The sequence below is a fragment of the Neoarius graeffei genome, chromosome 23, assembly GCF_027579695.1.
Source record: "Neoarius graeffei isolate fNeoGra1 chromosome 23, fNeoGra1.pri, whole genome shotgun sequence".
In the NCBI taxonomy this organism is placed as follows: Eukaryota; Metazoa; Chordata; class Actinopteri; order Siluriformes; family Ariidae; genus Neoarius; species Neoarius graeffei.
In genome coordinates this window covers 23028430-23050532 of record NC_083591.1, presented here as the reverse complement: position 1 = coordinate 23050532, position 22103 = coordinate 23028430, and the positions used below count along the sequence as shown (strand labels likewise).

At 42.0% G+C, this 22103-nt stretch overlaps 1 protein-coding gene across 1 annotated transcript in view; it reads left to right on the top strand.

The window, feature by feature from the left end:
* The window catches only part of myo10 (myosin X), a 194449-nt gene that overhangs the window by 167238 nt on the left and 5108 nt on the right, over nucleotides 1-22103 (top strand). The window contains exons 29-40 of the mRNA XM_060905943.1: nucleotides 1569-1662; nucleotides 3231-3286; nucleotides 6341-6483; nucleotides 7119-7310; nucleotides 7477-7634; nucleotides 9283-9406; nucleotides 9489-9789; nucleotides 9896-10103; nucleotides 10239-10375; nucleotides 14766-14886; nucleotides 19148-19588; nucleotides 20270-20461. Of these exons, the coding sequence (XP_060761926.1) occupies nucleotides 1569-1662; nucleotides 3231-3286; nucleotides 6341-6483; nucleotides 7119-7310; nucleotides 7477-7634; nucleotides 9283-9406; nucleotides 9489-9789; nucleotides 9896-10103; nucleotides 10239-10375; nucleotides 14766-14886; nucleotides 19148-19588; nucleotides 20270-20461 (2167 nt within the window). The remainder of the gene's footprint in view (nucleotides 1-1568; nucleotides 1663-3230; nucleotides 3287-6340; nucleotides 6484-7118; nucleotides 7311-7476; nucleotides 7635-9282; nucleotides 9407-9488; nucleotides 9790-9895; nucleotides 10104-10238; nucleotides 10376-14765; nucleotides 14887-19147; nucleotides 19589-20269; nucleotides 20462-22103) is intronic.

Genomic DNA, 22103 nt, shown 5'->3' with positions numbered 1-22103 from the left:
ATGGAGGATGCAAGAAAACATGCGTGTCTATTTGTAGCAAGACCCTGATGTGGGTGGAGCACAGGAGCACGGCAGGCGGTTATTTGCGTTTGAAGTATTTTCTTTATTGCTGCTTTTCAGCATAGGACTCAAAAAGTCTCACTATCTCTCACACACACACACACACACACACACACACACACACACACACACACACACACACACACAGGCTAGTATCGAGCCCTTGGCACCGACCTCCCCTTCTTACTCTCCTCTTATAGGGCGCGGTCACTGGAGGAGACACACAAACACACGTTAATTGACAACAGGTGTAGTGACATGACCACTCACCTTCCTTGACTCCGCCCTCTATTCACAGACTGACGGTTGGCCACGCCCCCACTGCCACACTATTATAAAGACACTGACATCAAGACATGTCTTCCAGGCATTGCTAAATATCCTAGACATGTCTTCTAAGTGTTACATTTAGGGATATTTAAATAAGACATGTCTAAGCCCTTTTTATTTACAGTGCACACGAATTGAATGGTCTTCATCAAAACCTTCTAATGTCCATTTGATTCCAATAACGGTTTTAATACCAATGCTTTCTGTGAATGGGAATTTCAAGAATAAAAGCTTAGGTGCCAATAAATAGCCAAAATTATTGGACATGTATAAAAAATGAGTTTTATATTTGAACATGGAAACTGAATTGCTGGACCATGTTCACAAAAAAAAAATCCATGAATTCTTTTTTTTTCAATAAACATGTCTCTGGTGGTACGGTAGTTAGCACTGTTGCCTCACAGCAAGAAGGTTCTGGGTTCGAGCCCAGTGACTGACGGTGGCCTTTCTGTGTGGAGTTTGCATGTTCTCCCCGTGTCTGCGTGGGTTTCCTCCGGATGCTCCGGTTTCCCCCACAGTCCAAAGACATGCAGGTTAAGTTAATTGGTGGCTCTAAATTGACCGTAGGTGTGAATGTGAGAGTGAATGGTTGTTTGTCTCTGTGTCAGCCCTGCGGTAACCTGGCAACTTGTCCAGGGTGTACCCCGCCTCTCACCCATAGTCAGCTGGGATAGGCTCCAGCTTGCCCGTGACCCTGCACTAGGATAAGCGGTTATATCTCATAGATGGATGGACATGTCTTTGGTCGCAAGAAGTTTGAGAAATCCTTCTATACAGTGCCTTGCATAAGTATGTGTCCCTTAAATTCTTCCATATTATAACACTACAAAATGTGGAAAGGAAATAAACTGAATTGGGATTATACATCATGAATCTACACAAAATAACCAATAATGTTGAAATAAGAGGGAAATCAATATATTTTGCAAAATTAATTCCAAATAAAAGTTGTGATTGCATAAGTATTCGCCCCCATTGCTGTGAAACCCTTAAATTAATTCTGGTGTAATCATCAGGAGTCACATAATTAGTTAAATGGAGTTGACCTGTGTGCAGTGTCACGTGAGTTCAGTGTTAATATACCTTTGTTTGTTCGAAAACATACCTAAACAAACAACATCGTAAAGACCAAGCAGTTAATAATGTCTCTGATTGACTGTTTGTCTCACACCGTGTAGCCACTGGTTCAGCGTGCTGAGTCAGGTGCACACTTCCACTGAACAGGAAATCAGAGAGATGCATGATGAGCAGGCTAACCCCCAGAACGCTGTGGTGAGTACACGTAAACATTCACAGATAAAATACACACATCTACCGCACAAACTTAGACAAGCACTTTACCCACAGACACCCTCCCCCCCAAGCTCTCATGTAACAGAGTTTGACATATTTGAAGTACTGATGATATAAAAGTTTGATAATTTGATATACAGTATTTGATATACAGTAACAGTGCTGACGTAGCGCTGCGAGAAAAATTTGATTTGATAAATAGAGCTGCGAGAAAAATTTGATATACATTTGATTTGATAAATAGAGCTGCGAGAAAAAATTGATATACAGTAACAGTGCTGACGTAGAGCTGCGAGAGGGACTGTTTTAAATCCCATACCATCATGCTGTCTTATGTTTTTCTGATCACCCACACCCACCCACATAATAATAATAATAATAATTTCAATTTATATAGTGCCTATCACAAACCCAAGGACGCTTTACACAGGAGTTACCAAAAAAAAAAGGCCACACTAGGAAGAGCAGTGTGAGGTAAAGAGGAAAGTTTTCAAGTTAGCTTTGAAGGAAGAGAGAGTGGAACAGTCACGAAGCAATTGTGGTAATGAGTTCCAAAGTTTAGGAGCAACAACACTGAATGATCTGCCACCCATAGATGCCAGTTTAAAACGTGGAACAGTCAGAAGTCCACAGACAGAAGATCTGAGGGAGCGGGAGGGACAGTACAAATGAATTAGCCCACAGAGATAGGAAGGGGTGAAACCAACCCTAATTTCAAAAGGTTAGGACATTGTGTAAAACATAAATAAAAACAGAATGTGAAGATTTGTAAATCATGGAAACTCTATATTTCATTGAAAATAGTACAAAGATAACATGTCAACTGTTGAAACTGAGAAATTGTATTGTTTCTTGAAAAATATATGCTCATTTTGAATTTGATGTCAGCAACACATTTCAGAAAAGTTAGGACAGGAGACTGAAAAAGTTGTGTAATACTAAAACCAAAACAACAACAAAACTAATTTGATTAACTGGCAACAGGTCAGTAATATGATTGGGTATAAAAAGAGCATCTTCTGAGATGCTCTTTTTATACCCAATCATGTTACTGGCAGAGTCTCTCAGAAGTAAAGATGGGGAGGGGTTCACTGCTCTGTGAAAGACTGTGTGGGCAAACAGTGCAACAATTTAAAAATAACGTTCCTCAATGCAAAATTGCAAAGAATTTGGGGATCACATCATCTATGATACATAATATCATTAAACGATTCAGAGAATCTGGAGAAATCTCTGTATGCAAGAGACAAGGCTGAAAACTGACATTGGATGCCTGTGATCTTCAGGCTCTCAGGCAGTACTGCATTAAAAGCAGACACCTGTCTGTAGTGGAAATCACTGTATGGGCTCAGAAACACTTCATTACGGCATCCACAAATGCAAGTTAAAACCAGATATAAACAATATCCAGAAAAGGCCAATCTTCGCAGGAAACACAGGTGACAATCATGAGAGCCAAAACATCAAGCAGCCACCATGTGTATGTTGCTCCGGACTCAACTCTGTGATTGTGTACTAGTGATGCAATCTTGTTTTTCTCTTTATAGGGAACATTAGATGTAGGCATGATCGACTCTGTGTGTGCCTCAGACAACCCAGAGAGGTAGGTACACACACACACACACACACACACACACACATATATCCTTGTGAGGTCCATCCACTGACATAATTATTAATGCGGTTAGTCAGTGCTCTGCCGGCACATAAATCTAACCTTAACTTCAGTAATCAAAAGAAAACCCATAGGTTATTTTAGTTTCTTTTAAATACAAAAACCTCAAACCTGAGCAGAGAACAAACATCAAATTCTGTCTCAAACTCAGGAAATTGGAAATGGAGACCCTTGAAATGCTTCTGAAAGCCTACAGTAATGAAGCAATGAGGTGTTTTGAGTGGCATTAATATTTCATTAGGAGTAGAACGTCAGGACAAGCCGATGATCCTGACACACATCGTGCTCAATTTCTTGAACATTTTCAAGGTTTGTGTTCATGCAGCATTTCAAGGCTCTCTCTTGCCCACTTCCCAAGTTTGACACAGAATCTGATGTTTGCTCTCTACATGTGCATATTATCACAAAAACACATATATAGGCCTCGATGTTGACAGCATGACATCACACAGCACACTGACTCCCAAGAGTCACTGCTCTCTTCTGCTGTACACACATGACTGTGCTGTGCTCTGTTCATTCACAACAGGAACGGTCTCGGAATTTTTTGATCACAGCTCGTAAAAGCTGCAGTTTTGCAAGTGCACAAAAAAAAACCTAGTCCCACATTTTTAAAACTAGCAGATATTGCTATCATTGTGGGGACATTTGATCGCTAATTAGATATAAAAACACCCCCTGGACACAAGTTTTTCTGTATTTATGTAGCATTTTCACTTGTGTATTATTATAGCTAAATAATGTTAATACACAACAACTCACCCTCAGTAACCAAAAGGAATTTTTGTTAAAAACAAAACAGAGATAAAAATATGGTACACACACACACACACACACACACACACACACACACACACATATATATTCTATCCACATTCACTGGATATGAGCAATTGCATGCTCTAATTGGCTACTCTACTACTAGGGTATCAGCTCATACCGTAAGTAGAGAAAAACAAAATGGTGGAGCGTGTTGCTGAAACAACCGAGGATGAAATAAAAACTCTACTCGGAAACAAAACCCCAAAAATTTTAATCAAGGATTTAAAAGAAACCAAAATAGCTAAAGGAATATAGGGTCATCCCCCCCCCCCATATCTCTGGCACGGTGGTGTAGAGGTTAGCACTGTTGCCTCACAGCAAGAAAGTTCTGGGTTCGAGCTCAGCAGCCAACAAGGGCCTTTCTGTGTGGAGTTTACATGTTCTCCCTATGGCCAAGTTTACATTAGACCGTATCTGTCTCGTTTTCTTCGTGGATGCACTGTCCGTTTACATTAAAACGCCAGGAAACGGGAATCCGCCAGCGTCCACGTATTCAATCTAGATCGTGTCTGATCCGGTGCTGTGTAAACATTAAGAATACGTGGATATGCTGTGCTGAGCTCTAGCTGGCGTCGTCATTGGACAACGTCACTGTGACATCCACCTTCCTGATTCGTTGGCGTTGGTCATGTGACGCGACTGCTGAAAAACGGCGCGGACTTCCGCCTTGTATCACCTTTCATTAAAGAGTATAAAAGTATGAAAATACTGCAAATACTGATGCAAATACTGCCCATTGTGTAGTTATGATTGTCTTTAGGCTTGCCATCCTTCCACTTGCAAGTGGTAAGTGATATGCGCTGGGATCACACACACAGCGGCTCAGTCCCGAATCACAGCTCGTGCGCTTCACTCACGCGCTCTGTGAGCTGCGCAGGGCCGGAGTGCGCACCCTCCAGAGGGCACTCGCTGTTCAGGGCGGAGTGATTTGGAGCGTAGGATGCCTGCGGAGCCGAGCGTATCCGTGTATTGGTGTTGCTGTGTGCACGCGAATCGTGTATTGGTGTTGCTGTGTGCACACTAATCGTTTTAAAAACATTAATCTGATGATCCGCTGATACGGTCTAATGTAAACCCCACCTATGTCTGCATGGGTTTCCTCCAGGTGCTCCGGTTTCCCCCACAGTCCAAAGACATACAGGTTAGGGTAATTGGTGGCTCTAAATTGACTGTAGGTGTGAATGTGAGTGTGAATGGTTGTTTGTCTCTATGTGTCAGCCCTGTGATGACCTGGTGACTTGTCCAGGGTGTACCCTGCCTCTCACCCATAGTTAGCTGGGATAGGCTCCAGCTTGTCTGCGACCCTGTAGAACAGGATAAAGCGGCTAGAGATAATGAGATGAGATGAGGCGAGGCGAGGCGACAGCTTGTCGTGACCCTGCACAGGATAAGCGGTTATGAATAATGGATGGATGGATCTCCTGTTCCACACTCCAGCCCAGTCAGTAGCGGTAATGCACCTTTAAGTTGGTTTGCCAACCACCAAAAAAACCCTAAAGAAGAAGAAATCCCCCCCAAAAAAAACCCAACCCAGAAACACAACAAAATATGGAATAAAATTATTTGATGGTAAGAACGTATCTTTTTTATTTTTCAATAATTATTATTGTAGCATTTTTCACAAATTGCTACTCTAATATCTTTTTTTTTATTCTAAGCGGAAATTATTTTGTTGGACATTTTGTATAAACTTTTTATTTAGCGAATTTGCAAAAAATAAAAATGTGCTGTTTCTCAAAATCCAGTGAATGTGGACAAAATAAAACAGTTATTCCACTCAATCTCATCATACATGGCTTATAGCCAACTCGGCGCTACACATCTCTTCGGCTATCAGCTCATGTATGACTCGATTTTGTGGAATAACTGTTATGTTTTATAAATACATACTGTATATATTCATTCTATTATACAAGTCATTCCACTGTGTCATGCTTTGCATTGTGTTGTTACAGTAGAACTTTAGAGACTGCATTCTGTCTAGACGCTGTATCTGTCTCTCTCCGCTACAGTATCTCCATCTCCCCTTCCTCTCCCTTTGTCTTCTGCACCATCTATCTGCTTTTCTCATACACTTTTTCACTCACACTAACATCCTCCTCCTGCTCTATTCCCATCCCTCTTTCTCTCACTGTTTCTGTCTCTTTCTTCCATCTCCAGGCCAAACTCATTCGTGATCATCACAGCTCACCGTGTCCTGCACTGTAATGCTGAGACCCCGGAGGAGATGCACCACTGGATCGCCCTTCTACAGCGCTCTAAGGGAGACACACGTGTCCAGGGCCAGGAATTCATTATCCGAGGTGAGACATTAAGTCACCCAGATCAGTGATCTGAACTATAGGTCACGTGTGAAAGCTTTGTTTCAGACGTACAGTTTGCTGGCACTTAAAAATAGTGCTCAGTTTGTTAATCATGCAGTCCTGGAACACCAGCGAGGTGGAGTGGATGTAGGACGCAGTTTGAGCTATGAGCATTCAAGCTACAAAATAGGGAACAAAACATGGACGCATCTGTGTTCATCTTGTATTCGCAAAAATCTAGCAAGTAGTTAGTGAATCTAAATAACTGTGACAAGTGAAGTATAAACAGTGTATCTACGTTAATTAATCGAAAGCAAATACTAGTATTTACAGTATAACTCATTTTTAAAAGTAAAGTACTCCTACTTTGTTAACTGCTCATGGTGTGAGCAGCCAATGTTGATTTGACGTCATGGGCTGAACTCGGGGTTGAGGAGACTTTCCCGACATTCCCAGGCAAAATTCAAAGATGAGAGGAGGTTTTCTTAAGTTTTTCTGAGTTGGCGGTCAAAGGTTCTGAGTTACAAGTTTGAGCTGTATGTAGCATAATCCTCTCACCAGAGAGGAAAACTGATACCTCTCTCTCTCTCTCTCTCTCACTCTCTCTCGTCTTTCCTTCTGTCCCCTCCTCTCAGGCTGGTTACATAAAGAGATGAAGGGCAGCAGCCGTACTAACCTGAGACTAAAGAAACGTTGGTTCTTGCTCACCCATAATTCACTGGACTACTATAAGAGTTCAGAGAGAAACGCACTCAAACTGGGCTCTCTGCTGCTGAACAGCCTGTGTTCTGTACTGCCACCTGACGAGAGAGTGTACAAAGAGACCGGTTAGTACACACACATATACACACACACACACACACACACACACACACATATATACTTGTAGTAATGGACATTTATAAACATCATTACAGAAAAGTAATTTATCATTGTAAAGCTTTCTGAATTAATGTGTAATCCAAGTGTGTGTGTGTGTGTGTGTGTGTGTAGGTTACTGGGGTGTGACAGTGTTTGGCCGTAAACACTCATATAGGCTCTACAGTAAGCTGCAAAGTGAAGTGTGCCGCTGGGCCAATGCTGTGCAGAACGTCATCGATAACAAACCACAGATAGACACACACACGCAGCAACTCATCCAGGACATTAAGGTAATTATTCACTGTAAGAGTCCTGTTCACTTCAAAACCAGGGATATGCAGACTTCTCATACTGCGTACCATAGACTTGAATGTCGACAACATTGGAGAGGAATGGAGACAATTCAGTGTATTTCAGACCATATAAGTGTGTTGTTCTGTATCACAGAGCATCGTTTGCGTCTGTTATCAGGTAACTGAAAAGACCTTTGCAAGCACTCTCGAGTCATTCCTACACACAAATCCTACAACAGATCCCTATTTCATAAAAACAAAACGCTGAAAGAAAGTCGGCAAACAAAAATCAATAAAATGGTGTCTGATGTGTTTTAGCATTAATATGAAATTATATATAGGGCGGCACGGTGGTGTAGTGGTTAGCACTGTCGCCTCACAGCAAGAAGGTTCTGGGTTCGAGCCCAGTGGCCAACGAGGGCCTTTCTGTATGGAGTTTGCATGTTCTGCGTGGGTTTGCTCCAGTTTCCCCTACAGTCCACACTGCAAAAATTTGAAAACTGAATTTGAGGAGAAAATTACTTAATACTAGTGAAATTATCTTGCTGCATGGACAGATATTTTTGCTTGATAAGACATCTTAGAATAAGTTGGTTGCAATCTAGAACTAGGTTTAATAATCTCAGAATTGGTGTCTTGTATTCTTCTAATAGGAAATGTTAGGCTGTTTCAACTATTTTCAAGACACTTGCTAAGATATCATTTTTTGCAGTGCAAAGACATGCAGGTTAGGCTAATTGGTGGCTCTAAATTGACCGTAGGTGTGAATTGTTGTTTGTCTCTATGTGTCACCACTGCGATGATCTGGCAACTTGTCCAGGGTGTACCCTGCCTCTCATCCATAGTCATCTGGGATAGGCTCCAGCTTGCCAGTGACCCTGCACAGGATAAGCGGCTAGAGATAATGGATGGATCGACGGATGAAATTATATATAATTTCATCCGTCCAAAAATCAACATTCTTGCTGTGAGGCGACCATGCTAACCACTTACACCACCATACGGGTGGCACAGTGGTGTAAGTCCTTAGCACTGTCGCCTCACAGCAAGAAGGTTCTGGGTTTGAGCCCAGCGGCCGGTGAGGGCCTTTCTGTGTGGAGTTTGCATGTTCTCCCCGTGTCTGCGTGGGTTTCCTCCAGGTGCTCCAGTTTCCCCCACAGTCCAAAGACATGCAGGTTAGGTTAATATGGGACGGCCTTGGGCTGAGGTGCCCTTGAGCGAGGCACCTAGCTCCCAACTGCTCCCCAGGTACTGTTAGCATGGCTGCTCACTGCTCTGGGTATGTGTGTGTGCTCATTGCTCACGTGTGTGTGCATGTGTGCGTTCACTGCTTCAGGTGGGTTAAATGCAGAAAGGAATTTCACAAGCATGTGATGAATAAAGTTGTTGTTGTTGTTGTTCTAATTATATTGTTGTATATAAGCTCAAAAATCAAGTATGTTTTTGAATAAAAGCACCTACTGAAGAAAACATTTTGTTGGTAATATAAAATTCTAAAGTGCTTCTTTTTAAAATAAAAAATAGCTAATTTTATGTGTTAATCATTTCCATAACCAACTACTATGTTTGCAAAGAAAGATATAAAAATATACAGGAAAAAAACAACAACATACTTGTGTGTTTTAACATTTTGTGCACTTTCCAGGAGAATTGTCTAAACTCAGAAGTGGTGGATCAGATTTACAAGAGGAACCCAATACTGCGCTACACACACCATCCTCTACACGCACCATTACTTCCTCTGCCCTACGGAGACGTCCACCGTAGCTGTGAGTGTCTTACACCCCACAAGTGTCCCAGTCCTCTGGAGACATCCACCAGGCTAATCTTTGATCTTTTCCTGTTTCTTAGCTGAAAGGGGGCGGAGCTACAGCACTTTGCAGGCTGAAGCGCTGAAGCTCTTTTGCACGCTTCAGCAGCTTGAGGGCGTGGCTGATCCTGTCCCAATCATCCAAGGCCTTCTACAAACAGGCCATGACCTCCGACCCCTGCGAGATGAACTCTACTGTCAAGTCATTAAGCAAACTACCCGGCCCCCTGAGCCAGGTGGCCCCGCCCACATCAGTGGCTGGAGAGTCATAGCCTGCATGTGCTGCACATTCAGCCCTGTGTCCAGGAGCATCCTGAAATACCTCAAATTCCACATCAAAAGGTCAGTGACCATGCACGCGTGTGTGTGTGTGTGTGTGTGCGCGCATGCGCTTCTGTGTGCATTTGCTTGGAGTCAGTGTTGTTTAATCATTGACTGTAATATTTAGGACACGCGAGTTATTCCCAGGCACGGAGATGGAGCAATACGCTGCATTTTCCCAGGAGGCACTGAGGCATGTGCGTGGACGGGAATGTGTACCATCACATGAAGAACTCAGAGCCATTCTCAGCAGACAGGAAATGACATCAACTGTATACTGCCATGGAGGTGGATCCTGCAAAATTACCATCAACTCACACACCACAGCAGGAGAGGTAGAACTAGTTATGTGAACTATTTACAGATTAGTTTTTCACAGTGGCTTTGGCTTCAATACTGTGTGTGTGTGTGTGTGTGTGTGTGTGTGTGTGTGTGTGTGTGTGTGTGTGTGTGTGTGTGTGTGTTTCTAGGTGGTTGATAAGTTATTAAAGGGCCTGGGTATGGAGGATAGTAGGAATAAGTTTGCTCTCTTTGAACACAACGGCAACACAGACAAAGCCATTGAGAGCCGCACCATCGTGGCCGACGTCCTTGCCAAGTTTGAGAAGTGAGTTTTGCTTCGTTTCACTCTTAAAAAGAATTGCTTCAAGCTCCTATTGCCGCTTTTCCACTACAAACGCGGCTGAGCCGTGCCGTGCCGAGTCGAGCTGAGTCGGGCTGAGCGGGGCTGTTGGAGTTGCATTTCGACTACAACCGCGCTGAACCGTGCTGGCTGGAAGTGGGTGGACACATTGGGTGGAGTTAGCGAAAGTGGGTGGACGTCAGGTGATGTCGTTAAGCAGCGCAAACAGTGACATCAGTGACAGTGGCGGAACAAGTCAGAGCCGGGCCGGGGGCGGGGCAAATGACCGGGCCCTTTATTAAAGCTTATCATAACATCATTTTAGGCTACAAAATGTCCGCAACTGCGGTGTTTACCAATTTCAACACTACCGGGTGCAACTATGTTATTTAGTACATCAAGTCCTTCAAACGAACATGTAACTCAGAAACAAAAAACATTAGGATACTGTACATGGCTCATAATAAAACATCAATAGCCTATACTGCGCACATTATTTGAAGGGCATACGAATGAGCGCTCAGAGTGGTGACAGGAAGAGTCAGAAATAAAAGGAGGGCGGTGCAAACCTCACTGAATGCACTGTGTTTACCAATTTCAACACTACGGGGTGCAACTATGTTATTTTGTACATTAAGTCCTTCAAACGAACATGTAACTCAGAAACAAAAAAACATTAGGCGACATACTGTACATGGCTCATAATAAAACATCAATAGCCTACTGCGCACATTATTTGAAGGGCATACGACGAGCCTTGCGCTCCGCGAACTCGTCCACGATGCTCTGTATGTCACTGATTCAGTGAGCTTTTAAGCGGTAGTCTCACGACCCGGATAGTAAACAATAAACATGGAGGACATGGAGTCGTTAGTGTTGCTGGTCTTGGTGCTGTGGCTTGTTGTCACCGACAACGCCAACAGATACTGGCAAGAGCGTATAGATGAGGCGAGGCGCATAAGGCTTCAGAAATTCTCGTAATTCGTAATTCTTCTTCTTCCGGGTTTGCGGTGTTTACAGATCCCAGCGCGCTCGCGAGGCATGTGTGGGCATGTGAGGACACTCCTCCTCACCAATCAGTGCACAGGGGAGTGTCTGCTCACGCCCCCAGCCTCACTCGGCACGGCTTGGCTCGCTTCAGCCCCACTCCAAAACGGTGCGAGTTTTAGGGGCTAAGCAGGGCTGAAACGAGCTGAGTCGTGCTGGTTTTTGGTAGTCGAAACGCGAGCCGTGTCGGGCTGAAGTGAGCTGAAGCGAGCTGAAGTGAGCTGAAAAAGGGTAGTGGAAAAGGGCCATAAGTGTGTCAGCAGAAAAGGGTTTGCCATACGAAATCAAATTCTGACGATGCCAGAAGAGTGTGTGATTGGTCATGATCTCTGGATGGGAGGGAGAGCATTAATCTTTCAGCTGTCAGTCACAACGATGCCAGGCAAACAAAGGCATCTGTGAGCTCATGTATGTAGAAGAGGGCAGATATCACTTTCTTCTGAGTGTGTTACGCTGCCCTGTGACGTAGCACGAGCAGCCGTTTGAAAAGATACGATGATTTGGCTTCATGTGTCTCAGTTGTGTGTTAGGGCAGAGCATTAAAAAAAAATAATTGCTTTAATTGTTTAAATAATCTATAATTATTTGCAGCCAGAGACTCCTTTATCTGTAAGAAAAATCCAAATTTTCCAAAAAACAAATTTGTCATTAGATACAGTTTGACTTTATTTCTAGTTTTACTTGTTTTGGAGTAACTGATGTTTGGATTAAAGCAATTCAAGTCATCAGAGCCATAAACAGTGTGCAGTACACAGTGAGCTGAAATAATGTTTCTTCTGGACCCAAGTGCAAGATACCAGAGGTGGACAGTAACGAAGTACATTTACTTGAGTACTGTACTTAAGTACACTTTTTGAGTATCTGTACTTTACTTGAGTATTATTTTTTTTGGGAAACTTATGAATTTAACTTCACTACATTTGAAAGGCAAATATTGTACTTTTCACTCCACTACATTTCTGTTAAGGTCCTTGTTACTATGAAGCGGCTTTGAAGGTGGATGTTTTTTCTTTTCTTTTCTAAAACATGATTGGTTTTTTCGCAGGTGACACTGAGACAGCCGATCAGTAATCACTAGGGTCAGGTCACATCCATAGACTGTATAAAATCAAGTTCAATTATTTCTCAGCAGTATTATTTGAACTCGATCAGTTGATGGCAGAATGGAAGGAGGTGGTTCTTCTGGGGAATGCACGCACTCATGGCCATACCTAGAACCCATGTTTCAGTTTTCTGAAAGGATTAAAGATGCGTTTCGTTTTAAACGTTTGCTTTGTTTGTCGAAAAGGAACCACATCACGGCCTACAAAAACTTGCTGTCCAACCTGCAGAAGCACATTGAGGTATATAAATATTTTATTCCAAGAGAAAGCTTGCAGTGAATTTGTCTGTGCTTTTAGAGCTAGCGATAATGTTGCAATAGCTATGCAGTCTGATTAGTCAAATGACTTTCTATGGATTTGCCCACCAAGTTGCCGTAGCCTTGTCCACGGCTAATGTTTACACATAGCTAGTTAACTTGAACACTGTTAGTTAGCATGTAAAAACAGAGTTACGCTAACATGAATAACGTTAACTTATCTGAAGTGCTTTCAGAAATATGTTTTAGCATAATCTTGCCAAATAAACAGAACGTAGAAATCTTTCTTTTGTAGTAACTTTAGCTACCCAATATGATTTTGAGTTTGAAAAGAGTTTGCTAGCATGTCAGGTGGAGTTTCACTGACTAGCTAGCTTAGCGTTAAACCACCATGATGCACAGCATGCGTTCATTTTGTGAATTCACATTTTTGTCTTTGGTAACAGCATTACATTTTGTAAGCGTTGTGACAAAAATACAGCCATGCGTTGACAGAAAATGTACTTTTAATACTTAAGTATTTTGAAAAGCAAGTACTGCAGTACTTTAAGTAAAAAAATTTGACTCTACAACTTTCACTTGTATTGGAGTAACATTTGACCAGTGGGATCTGTACTTTGACTTAAGTAATGAAGTTGGGTACTTTGTCCACCTCTGCAAGATACAGTACATGTATGACATACACAGTGCTGACAGGATGTAAATAAAGTGCAGTGGGAATAAGAAGCATGCAGGGAGGGGTAGGGGAGACAGTGGGGATGAGTACACAGAGGGGCAGGAGGGCATAGATACTCCAATCACAAGTCAAAAACAAGAACATTTAACATGACAATAAGATAATAAAGTAAACACAGGGTCCAAAGCTGCAACTAGAATGAATTTAGTAAAACGTGTCACAGCAGTAATGCCTGCAAAAGAAACCTGAGGTGAATAACTTTCAGTCAAACCCCTGATAAAGAAGAGTTATTATTTCCAACACTGTATTTAAAAAAAAAAAACACCCTGGTGATGCTTCACAAATAAATGGTGATCCCTGGAACCAGGCATTACAAATATGTTTTATATATATATTAGTGCTGTCAAAAATGTCGCGTTATTAACGCGTTAACTTGACTCAATTTTAACGGCGATAATTTTTTTATCGCGAGATTAACGCTCTGTGACATGATGTAGGTTTTTCATAAGCTTTTGAAACTGCCAGGAACTTGGAACAGAGACTTTGCTTAGAAAACCGATAGCAGCTAGACTGTAATGCCACGCCCCGCAAAGCCAGAGTCCTCTGCCCTCCCCCGAAGAGCCACGGTGCTCGGCTTAGGTTTCGTTTTCCCATCGGCGGCTCCAGCCCGACTTTGCAGTGGCTGTGACAAGATGTGTTATGCTCTGCAATAAAAAAAAAAAAACATTGGTACAACCAGTGTTCGAACTATGCCGATATTTTCGGGGGGTCCCTTTTTTCCCTTGGGGGGTGCTTGCACTTGTCTCAGAGCGCAGATCTCCATCGCGCGCTCACTTCGGATATGCAAATGCTTCCCGTTACACACGATTGCTATGTCAATAAACATCATTTTGCCAATATTTTAGAGACCCCCCAACATTTCCCAAATCATGTTTTCAAGGGATCTCATGTCTGTTTCAGGGGATCTCGGATCCCCCGAGTACCCCTGTAGTTCAAACGGTGAGCAAGCCCATTCACTTTTTTATGCTGATAAGAGAATTACAATGTTTTTTCATGTAACAAAAATGTGCGATTAAATTGCGATTAATCGCGAGTTAACTATGACAGTCGCGACATTAATCGCGATTAAATATTTTAATCGCTTGACAGCACTAATATATATATTTTTTACATTAAAATATATACAGAAGGGTGTTTTATGTACAGTTTGGTATGTAATGGATGTTATTGTCATTTCCAGTCAGTTTGAGGAATCAGTCAACTCCATCACACTTTGTTTAATTCTCTCCCAGACTGGCAGGTGCTGAAGACAATCAGGCTGGAGGTTGGAGGTTTTATTTCAAGCTGTACTGCTTTACGGATACGGAGAAGATTGCTATGGACAGCGTGGAGTTTGCGTTCATGTTTGAACAGGTTTGTTTTTTCACTAAACATGCACCTGAGACACTGAGATCAGGGTTATATAACTTCACTCGCAGGAAGGCTGCTGTATGTATACACTGTATATTACAACTGATCTCTGCACCTGACTTGCAAAGAAGTGAATGCAATAATCTTTTCACTGTGTTTTATTTATTTTAACCCTCTAGGGTCTGAGGGGATTTTCTAGCACTCTAATGATTTTGGCATGATCTGATTTTGTTGTCAATTTCAACAAATCTAAGCAGTATTTTCAGTCATATGACTTTTTTTTGTATTCACCACAAGTTCAGCTGCAATAATATCTGTGTAGTATGTACAGTGCTCAGCGTAAATGAGTATACCCCCTTTGAAAAGTAACATTTTAAACAATATCTCAATGAACACAAACAATTTCCAAAATGTTGACAAGACAAAGTTTAATATAACATCTGTTTAACTTATAACGGGAAAAACTAAGGTTAATAATATAACTTAGATTACACATTTTTCAGTTTTACTCAAATTAGGGTGGTGCAAAAATGAGTACACCCCACAACAAAAACTACTACATCTAGTACTTTGTATGGCCTCCATGATTTTTAATGACAGCACCAAGTCTTCTAGGCATGGAATGAACAAGTTGGCGACATTTTGCAACGTCAATCTTTTTCCATTCTTCAACAATGACCTCTCTTAGTGACTGGATGCTGGATGGAGAGTGATGCTCAACTTGTCTCTTCAGAATTCCCCCAAAAAAATAATTTCTTTCCACCACAAAGGTGAAGGCTACAAGAGGATCAGCAAAGCTTTACTTATCAGTCAGAATACTGTAGCAAAAGTGGGACAAAAATTTAAGAAAGCTGGAACTGCAACCATCTCACAGAGACGTCCAGGTCGTCCATGGAAGTGAACACCTCGACAGGAGCATCTTCTGATGAGAAGGGTTGAAGAAAATCGGCATGCAAGTTCACTGTAGTTATCTAAAGAAGTAGAAAGCCAAACTGGGGTGACTATTTCCCATGACACAATACCACAATTCCACTGCAGAGGAATGGCATGCATGGATGCCGTCCACGAAAGAAGCCTCTCCTAAAGCCCAGGCACAAAAAACATGGTGGTGGCAGTGTCCTTATGTGGGGCTGCATGAGTGCTGCTGGTGTCGGGGAGCTGCATTTCATTGATGGCATCATGAATTCACAGATGTATTGCTCTATACTGAAAGAGAAGATGCTACCATCACTCCATGCCCTTGGTCGTCGTGCACTTTTACAACATGGCAATGATCCTAAACACACATCTAAGGCCACTGTTGGATTTCTGACGAAGAACAGGGTGAAAGTGATTCAGTGGCCAAGTATGTCTCCTGATCTGAACCCAATTGAACACCTATGGGGAATTCTGAAGAGACAAGTTGAGCATCATTCTCCATCCAGCATCCAGTCACTAAAAGGGGTCGTTGTTGAAGAATGGAAAAAGATTGATGTTGCAAAATGTCACCAACTTGTTCATTCCATGCCTAGAAGACTTGGTGTTGTCATTAAAAATCATGGAGGCCATACAAAGTACTAGATGTAGTAGTTTTTGTTGTGGGTTGTACTCATTTTTGCACCACCCTAATTTGAGTAAAACTGAAAAAATGTGTAATCTAAGTTATATTATTAACCTTAGTTTTTCCCGTTATAAGTTAAACAGATGTTATATTAAACTTTGTCTTGTCAACATTTTGGAAATTGTTTGTGTTCATTGAGATATTGTTTAAAATGTTACGTTTCAAAGGGGGTGTACTCATTTACGCTGAGCACTGTATGTCATGATTGCATTTTTTTTTTTTTTAAATACCAGATAAATGAAGATGTGTGAAAAAACATGACCTTACCCATTGTGTCGAACTGTTTTGGTCAACTGAGGTGATTCTGTTCAGTGTTAGGAATGTATCAAGCACAAAAACTTAAATCTGCTCCACTGATTTGGACAATTAACTGACCATCAAAAAAATTGTCATACTTTTTTGGGATAAAGAGTTGGCAGTGGGAGGGGTATTCAGTGAGAAGGATAAAAATTTCCATTCCATTCAATGAGAAGAATGAAAACCCCTCTCACTGCCAACTCTTAGGCCAAGTTTACATTAGACCGTATCTGTCTCGTTTTCTTCGCGGATGCACTGTCCGTTTACATTAAACCGCCTGGAAACGCCGGGAAACGGGAATCCGCCAGGGTCCACGTATTCAATCTAGATCGTGTCTGGTCCGGTGCTGTGTAAACATTGAGAATACGCGGATATGCTGTGCTGAGCTCTAGCTGGCGTCGTCATTGGACAACATCACTGTGACATCCACCTTCCTGATTCGCTGGCGTTGGTCATGTGACGCGACTGCTGAAAAACGGCGCGGACTTCCGCCTTGTATCACCTTTCATTAAAGAGTATAAAAGTATGAAAATACTGCAAATACTGATGCAAATACTGCCCATTGTGTAGTTATGATTGTCTTTAGGCTTGCCATCCTTCCACTTGCAAGTGGTAAGTGATATGCGCTGGGATCACACACACAGTGGCTCAGTCCCGAATCATTGCTTGTGCACTTCACTCGCGCGCTCTGTGAGCTGCGCAGGGCCGGAGTGCGCACCCTCCAGAGGGCACTCGCTGTTCAGGGCAGAGTGATTTGGAGCGCAGGATGCCTGCGGAGCCGAGCGTATCCGTGTATTGGTGTTGCTGTGTGCACGCAAATTGTGTATTGGTGTTGCTGTGTGCACACTAATCGTTTTAAAAACGTTAATCTGATGATCCGCTGATACGGTCTAATGTAAACTTGGCCTTAATCCCATCAGGTCAAGTAACAATGGGTAAGGTAATGTTTTTTCACACATTCCAACACAGTCCTAAAACTGCTTTTTACAACAGCTTCATTTATCTGTTATTTGACTTTATTTTGGTATTTGACTCTATTCAGTGTGTCTTGAAATTAACTCTTGTACTATTTTACTCAGTTCAGAGCCACAACCTACTCTATTACACAGTTACTCTGTAATTTTGCTCCCACTCCAAATTTTACTCTCTGCACTCAAAATCGAGCAAAATTAACTACTTTTGAGGAAAATACTTTTAACTGGAAAAAATTGCTCAGTCATTTTTCCTGTGTATGCACTACAGCGCACGCATATCAACCAATCTGCTCATAATAAATAGGAGAGATATTTACACTTACTCTAGTTGATCTTTGGCTGGATCGAGTCAAAGTAAAAAAAAAGAAAAAAGAGGCACCGCTCATCATCAGTGTCGCAGTTTTCAAGATTGGATTGAATCGCTGTCCTGAATCATGAGTTGAATAATGAATTGATTTGCTGTCCTGAAATTGAATCGCTGTCCTGAATTATGAAATGAATCATGAATTGAATCGCTGTCCTGAATCATCTGAAGCGCATAAAATCCACGTGCCATTTCACAACAAAATTTACCTCCAAATAGCTTAAACCATGTCTGACCTATGTCCTGTTTATGGTGTGCGTTCCCACTGCGAAAGCAAAACCAATCGAAACCGAAAGAAAGTGATTATCATGCCGTTACCATGTAAATAGTCTTTTATGAATGTGTAAGTGAGCGCTCAGCACTCCGACTCCGGTGTGACTGAGGAAGGTGACAAGTTTTATGTTTCATGTAATTTAGGTAATTTAAATCTATAATATTATTTGGCGGTGGCACGGTGGTGTAGTGGTTAGCGCTGTTGCCTCACAGCAAGAAGGTCTGGGTTCGAGCCCCGTGGCCGGCGAGGGCCTTTCTGTGCGGAGTTTGCATGTTCTCCCCATGGGTTTCCTCCAGGTGCGCCGGTTTCCCCCACAGTCCAAAGACATGCAGGTTAGGTTAACTGGTGACTCTAAATTGACCGTAGGTGTGAGTGTGAATGGTTGTCTGTGTCTATGTGTCAGTCCTGTGATGACCTGGTGACTTGTCCAGGGTGTACCCCGCCTTTTGCCCGTAGTCATCTGGGATAGGCTCCAGCTTGCCTGTGACCCTGTAGAACAGGATAAAGCGGCTAGAGATAATGAGATGAGATATTATTTGGCAGTGGGCACATTGGAAAGTATAAAGTTTCTGTCAATATGTTTATCATGCTTGTATGATGAAAAACTCGCGAATATTTATCTGAAAACATGACCTACTCATTCTAAACCTGCCGAGCTTTGCCGAAGAAGCTCTCGACCTCAGAGGGTTAAACCCTTTAATTACACTCTTTTGCCCCACATAATCATTTCAAGGGTTTTCTTTTCTTTTTGTCAGGCTCATGAAGCAGTGATTAGTGGACAGTATCCTGCTCCTGAGGAAACTCTACAGTTCCTGGCAGCTCTTAGGCTGCAGCATCTATTTGGTGACTACACTACCCAGAAAGCATTGCCAGACCTGGAGCAGGTGTTCCCTGTGGCACGTCTGCGTGCCCGTATTCAGCGCTTCACCTCCAGCAGCAGTGGTACAGAAAAGAAGCGGGGCAGCTTCCTGGAGGGCACGCTGAGGCGGAGCTTCCGAGGGTCTCTTGGGCGGAAACAGGGAGAGAATTCTGCTGCAATGGAGGCGTGGTTTCAGGATGAGAAGGCGGAATTAAGGAGCTGTTTGGTGGAGAAATGGAGGAAGCTGCAGGGAATAAGCCAGAATAATGCCATGATCAAATACATGAATGTGGTCAGAGAGTGGCAAGGTTATGGGTCTACACTCTTCAGCGTAGAGGTAAATGAAGATGCACGCACTTAAAGAAAGCTCTATCCTGCACAACTTGTATATTATGTAAATTTTATTTTTAGCGTGTTTTATTTCTACAAAACATCTGTTATTTTGTAATGAAATTCTGCATTGATTTTTTTTTTCTATTTTCACTTTGGTTAATGGATTCTGACATTTTAGCCTCCGCTTCATCTGTGCCTAAAGAAAGTGATGCAGCAGCACTTTAGTACTTTCGTTTATCTGTCCAGCTCTCTCACCTCCTCATCTTTACACTCTGCTCAAATACATCTGCTTCCAAAGTTACAACTTTCGTGCTAATACTGCCAAGGACATTGTGCTTGTCATCTTGTGCATCACAAACTAAGAAACAAAGAGCCGAGCCTCTGCTGTAACTCAGCGTAATTGTATCTTATAGCTGCTTTGCATTCTGAAGCATTGACTTTGTTTGAGTATTGTTTGTTGTCTCCACAACTTGTACACTGGATTTCTCATTAATATGACAAGCATTGCTGAAAAAAAATTGTGAGTGAAAAGAAGCTATTTAGAAGCAAACAGCTTTTTATATCTAAGATGCATCATATACTGTATGTACATATTTATATATATTCAGAAAATGCAGCCACTTCTTTACATGTAATAGACATTTTGTCTTGTATTGCCCCCTCTCTCTCTCTCTGTCTCTCTCAGTGTATGGATGGTGTGTATCCTGCCGAGCTGTGGCTGGGAGTGAGTCGTAAGGGTGTGTGTGTGTATAAGCAGGGAGAGGCTTGGCCGCTGGAGGTTTTCTCCTATGAGGCCATTCTGTCCTTTGGCGCTCCACAGTCCAACATTTACAAGATGAGTGTGGAGGGAAGAGAGCTGTTCTTCCAAACTAGCCAGGTAACAAAACTTTCCTCATATATAACTTGGCCAATAACATGCTTCTTTGATAATTTCAAATGAAAATGCATTCCTACTATTAAATGAACTGCCTTTTACCAAGGAACAAATACAGCTGTCAGTCTGTCTAACCTTTCAAAGGTTTGCTAGTTGATTGTAATATGCTAAAAATGCTAATAGCTAGATGTCACAAAACAATACAGATTGGCTAGATAAATATAGCTAATGACATATTTCTAGCAATCAGTATTGGTCACTTACCTCAGTGTCTGTTTAATATATTTGAGGAAGAATTCTTGAGCATGAAGAGTTCATGTGTTTTTGTGTTTATTCCTTCACCTTTTTAGAGTAACACACAGCACATGTGGGTACATGTAAAAAAAAAAATAGGTACCCTATGGGTACATGTGGCTACTGCTTCTAAATAAAATTGTTTTCTGATACAGTGTCCATACGGTAAATATAGCATATATACATGTTATCAATTATACTAGCCTCATCTCTTGCAAGCATCACCAAGCTGTGAGCATCAGGGCTTTGTTCAAAATACAGTGCTGTGAACTAGATCTATTTTCAGAATAGTAAGAAAGCACTTGTTCATGAATTGTCTTAGCCTAAATATCTGCCAAAAAGCTCCAACCCCCCCCCCCCCCCCCCCCCAACTTACAAAACCTTCATTTGACCTTTCAGAAGGACCAAACAAAAGCTGTGATAATCAAAAGGTACATTTTCTTAAAATAAACACCACTTACTTGATATTGAATCAGTAGCCTTGGTGAACCACGAGGTGAATTTTGTTTGTCTTTTTATCTGCCGATTATCTTCCGATACTACGAAGTGATAACGAAGTTTTTCTTATTTCGTTCCTAGTTCTGATTAGTTCCGAAGTTTATCAAGAAATAGAACAGGTAATCGAACTTGATCAGGATAAGTGCTAAAATTGGTTATGAAATTTTGCTATTGTTACACTCATTCTTACCTTTGATAACACGACATCAACTGTTCATATCACGAGATCTCAATTCGGCGTTCTGGTGATTGTAATACTTATGCGCATACGCATTTTGCTATTGTTACTCATTCTTACATTCTTACAACACGATGATAACGCGAGATCAACTGTTCATATCGTGAGATCACGATTCGCCGTTCTGGTGATTGTAATGCTTATGCGCATGCGCTATTGTAATCCTTATGCATATGCACATGTGCAGTGCGTGATTGTTACACTCTTAGGCTACGTTTACACTAGACCGTATTTGTCTCGTTTTCTTCGCGGATGCACTGTCCGTTTACATTAACCCCCCTGGAAAAGCGGGGAAACGGGAATCCGCCAGCGTCCACGTATTCAATCTAGATCGTATCAGCTCCGGTGCTGTGTAAACATTCAGAATACGCGAATACGCTGTGCTGAGCTCTAGCTGGCGTCTCATTGGACAACATCACTGTGACATCCACCTTCCTGATTCGCTGGCGTTGGTCATGTGACGCGACTGCTGAAAAACGGCGCGGACTTCCGCCTTGTATCACCTTTCATTAAAGAGTATAAAAGTATGAAAATACTGCAAATACTGATGCAAATACTGCCCACTGTGTAGTTATGATTGTCTTTAGGCTTGCCATCCTTCCACTTGCAAGTAAT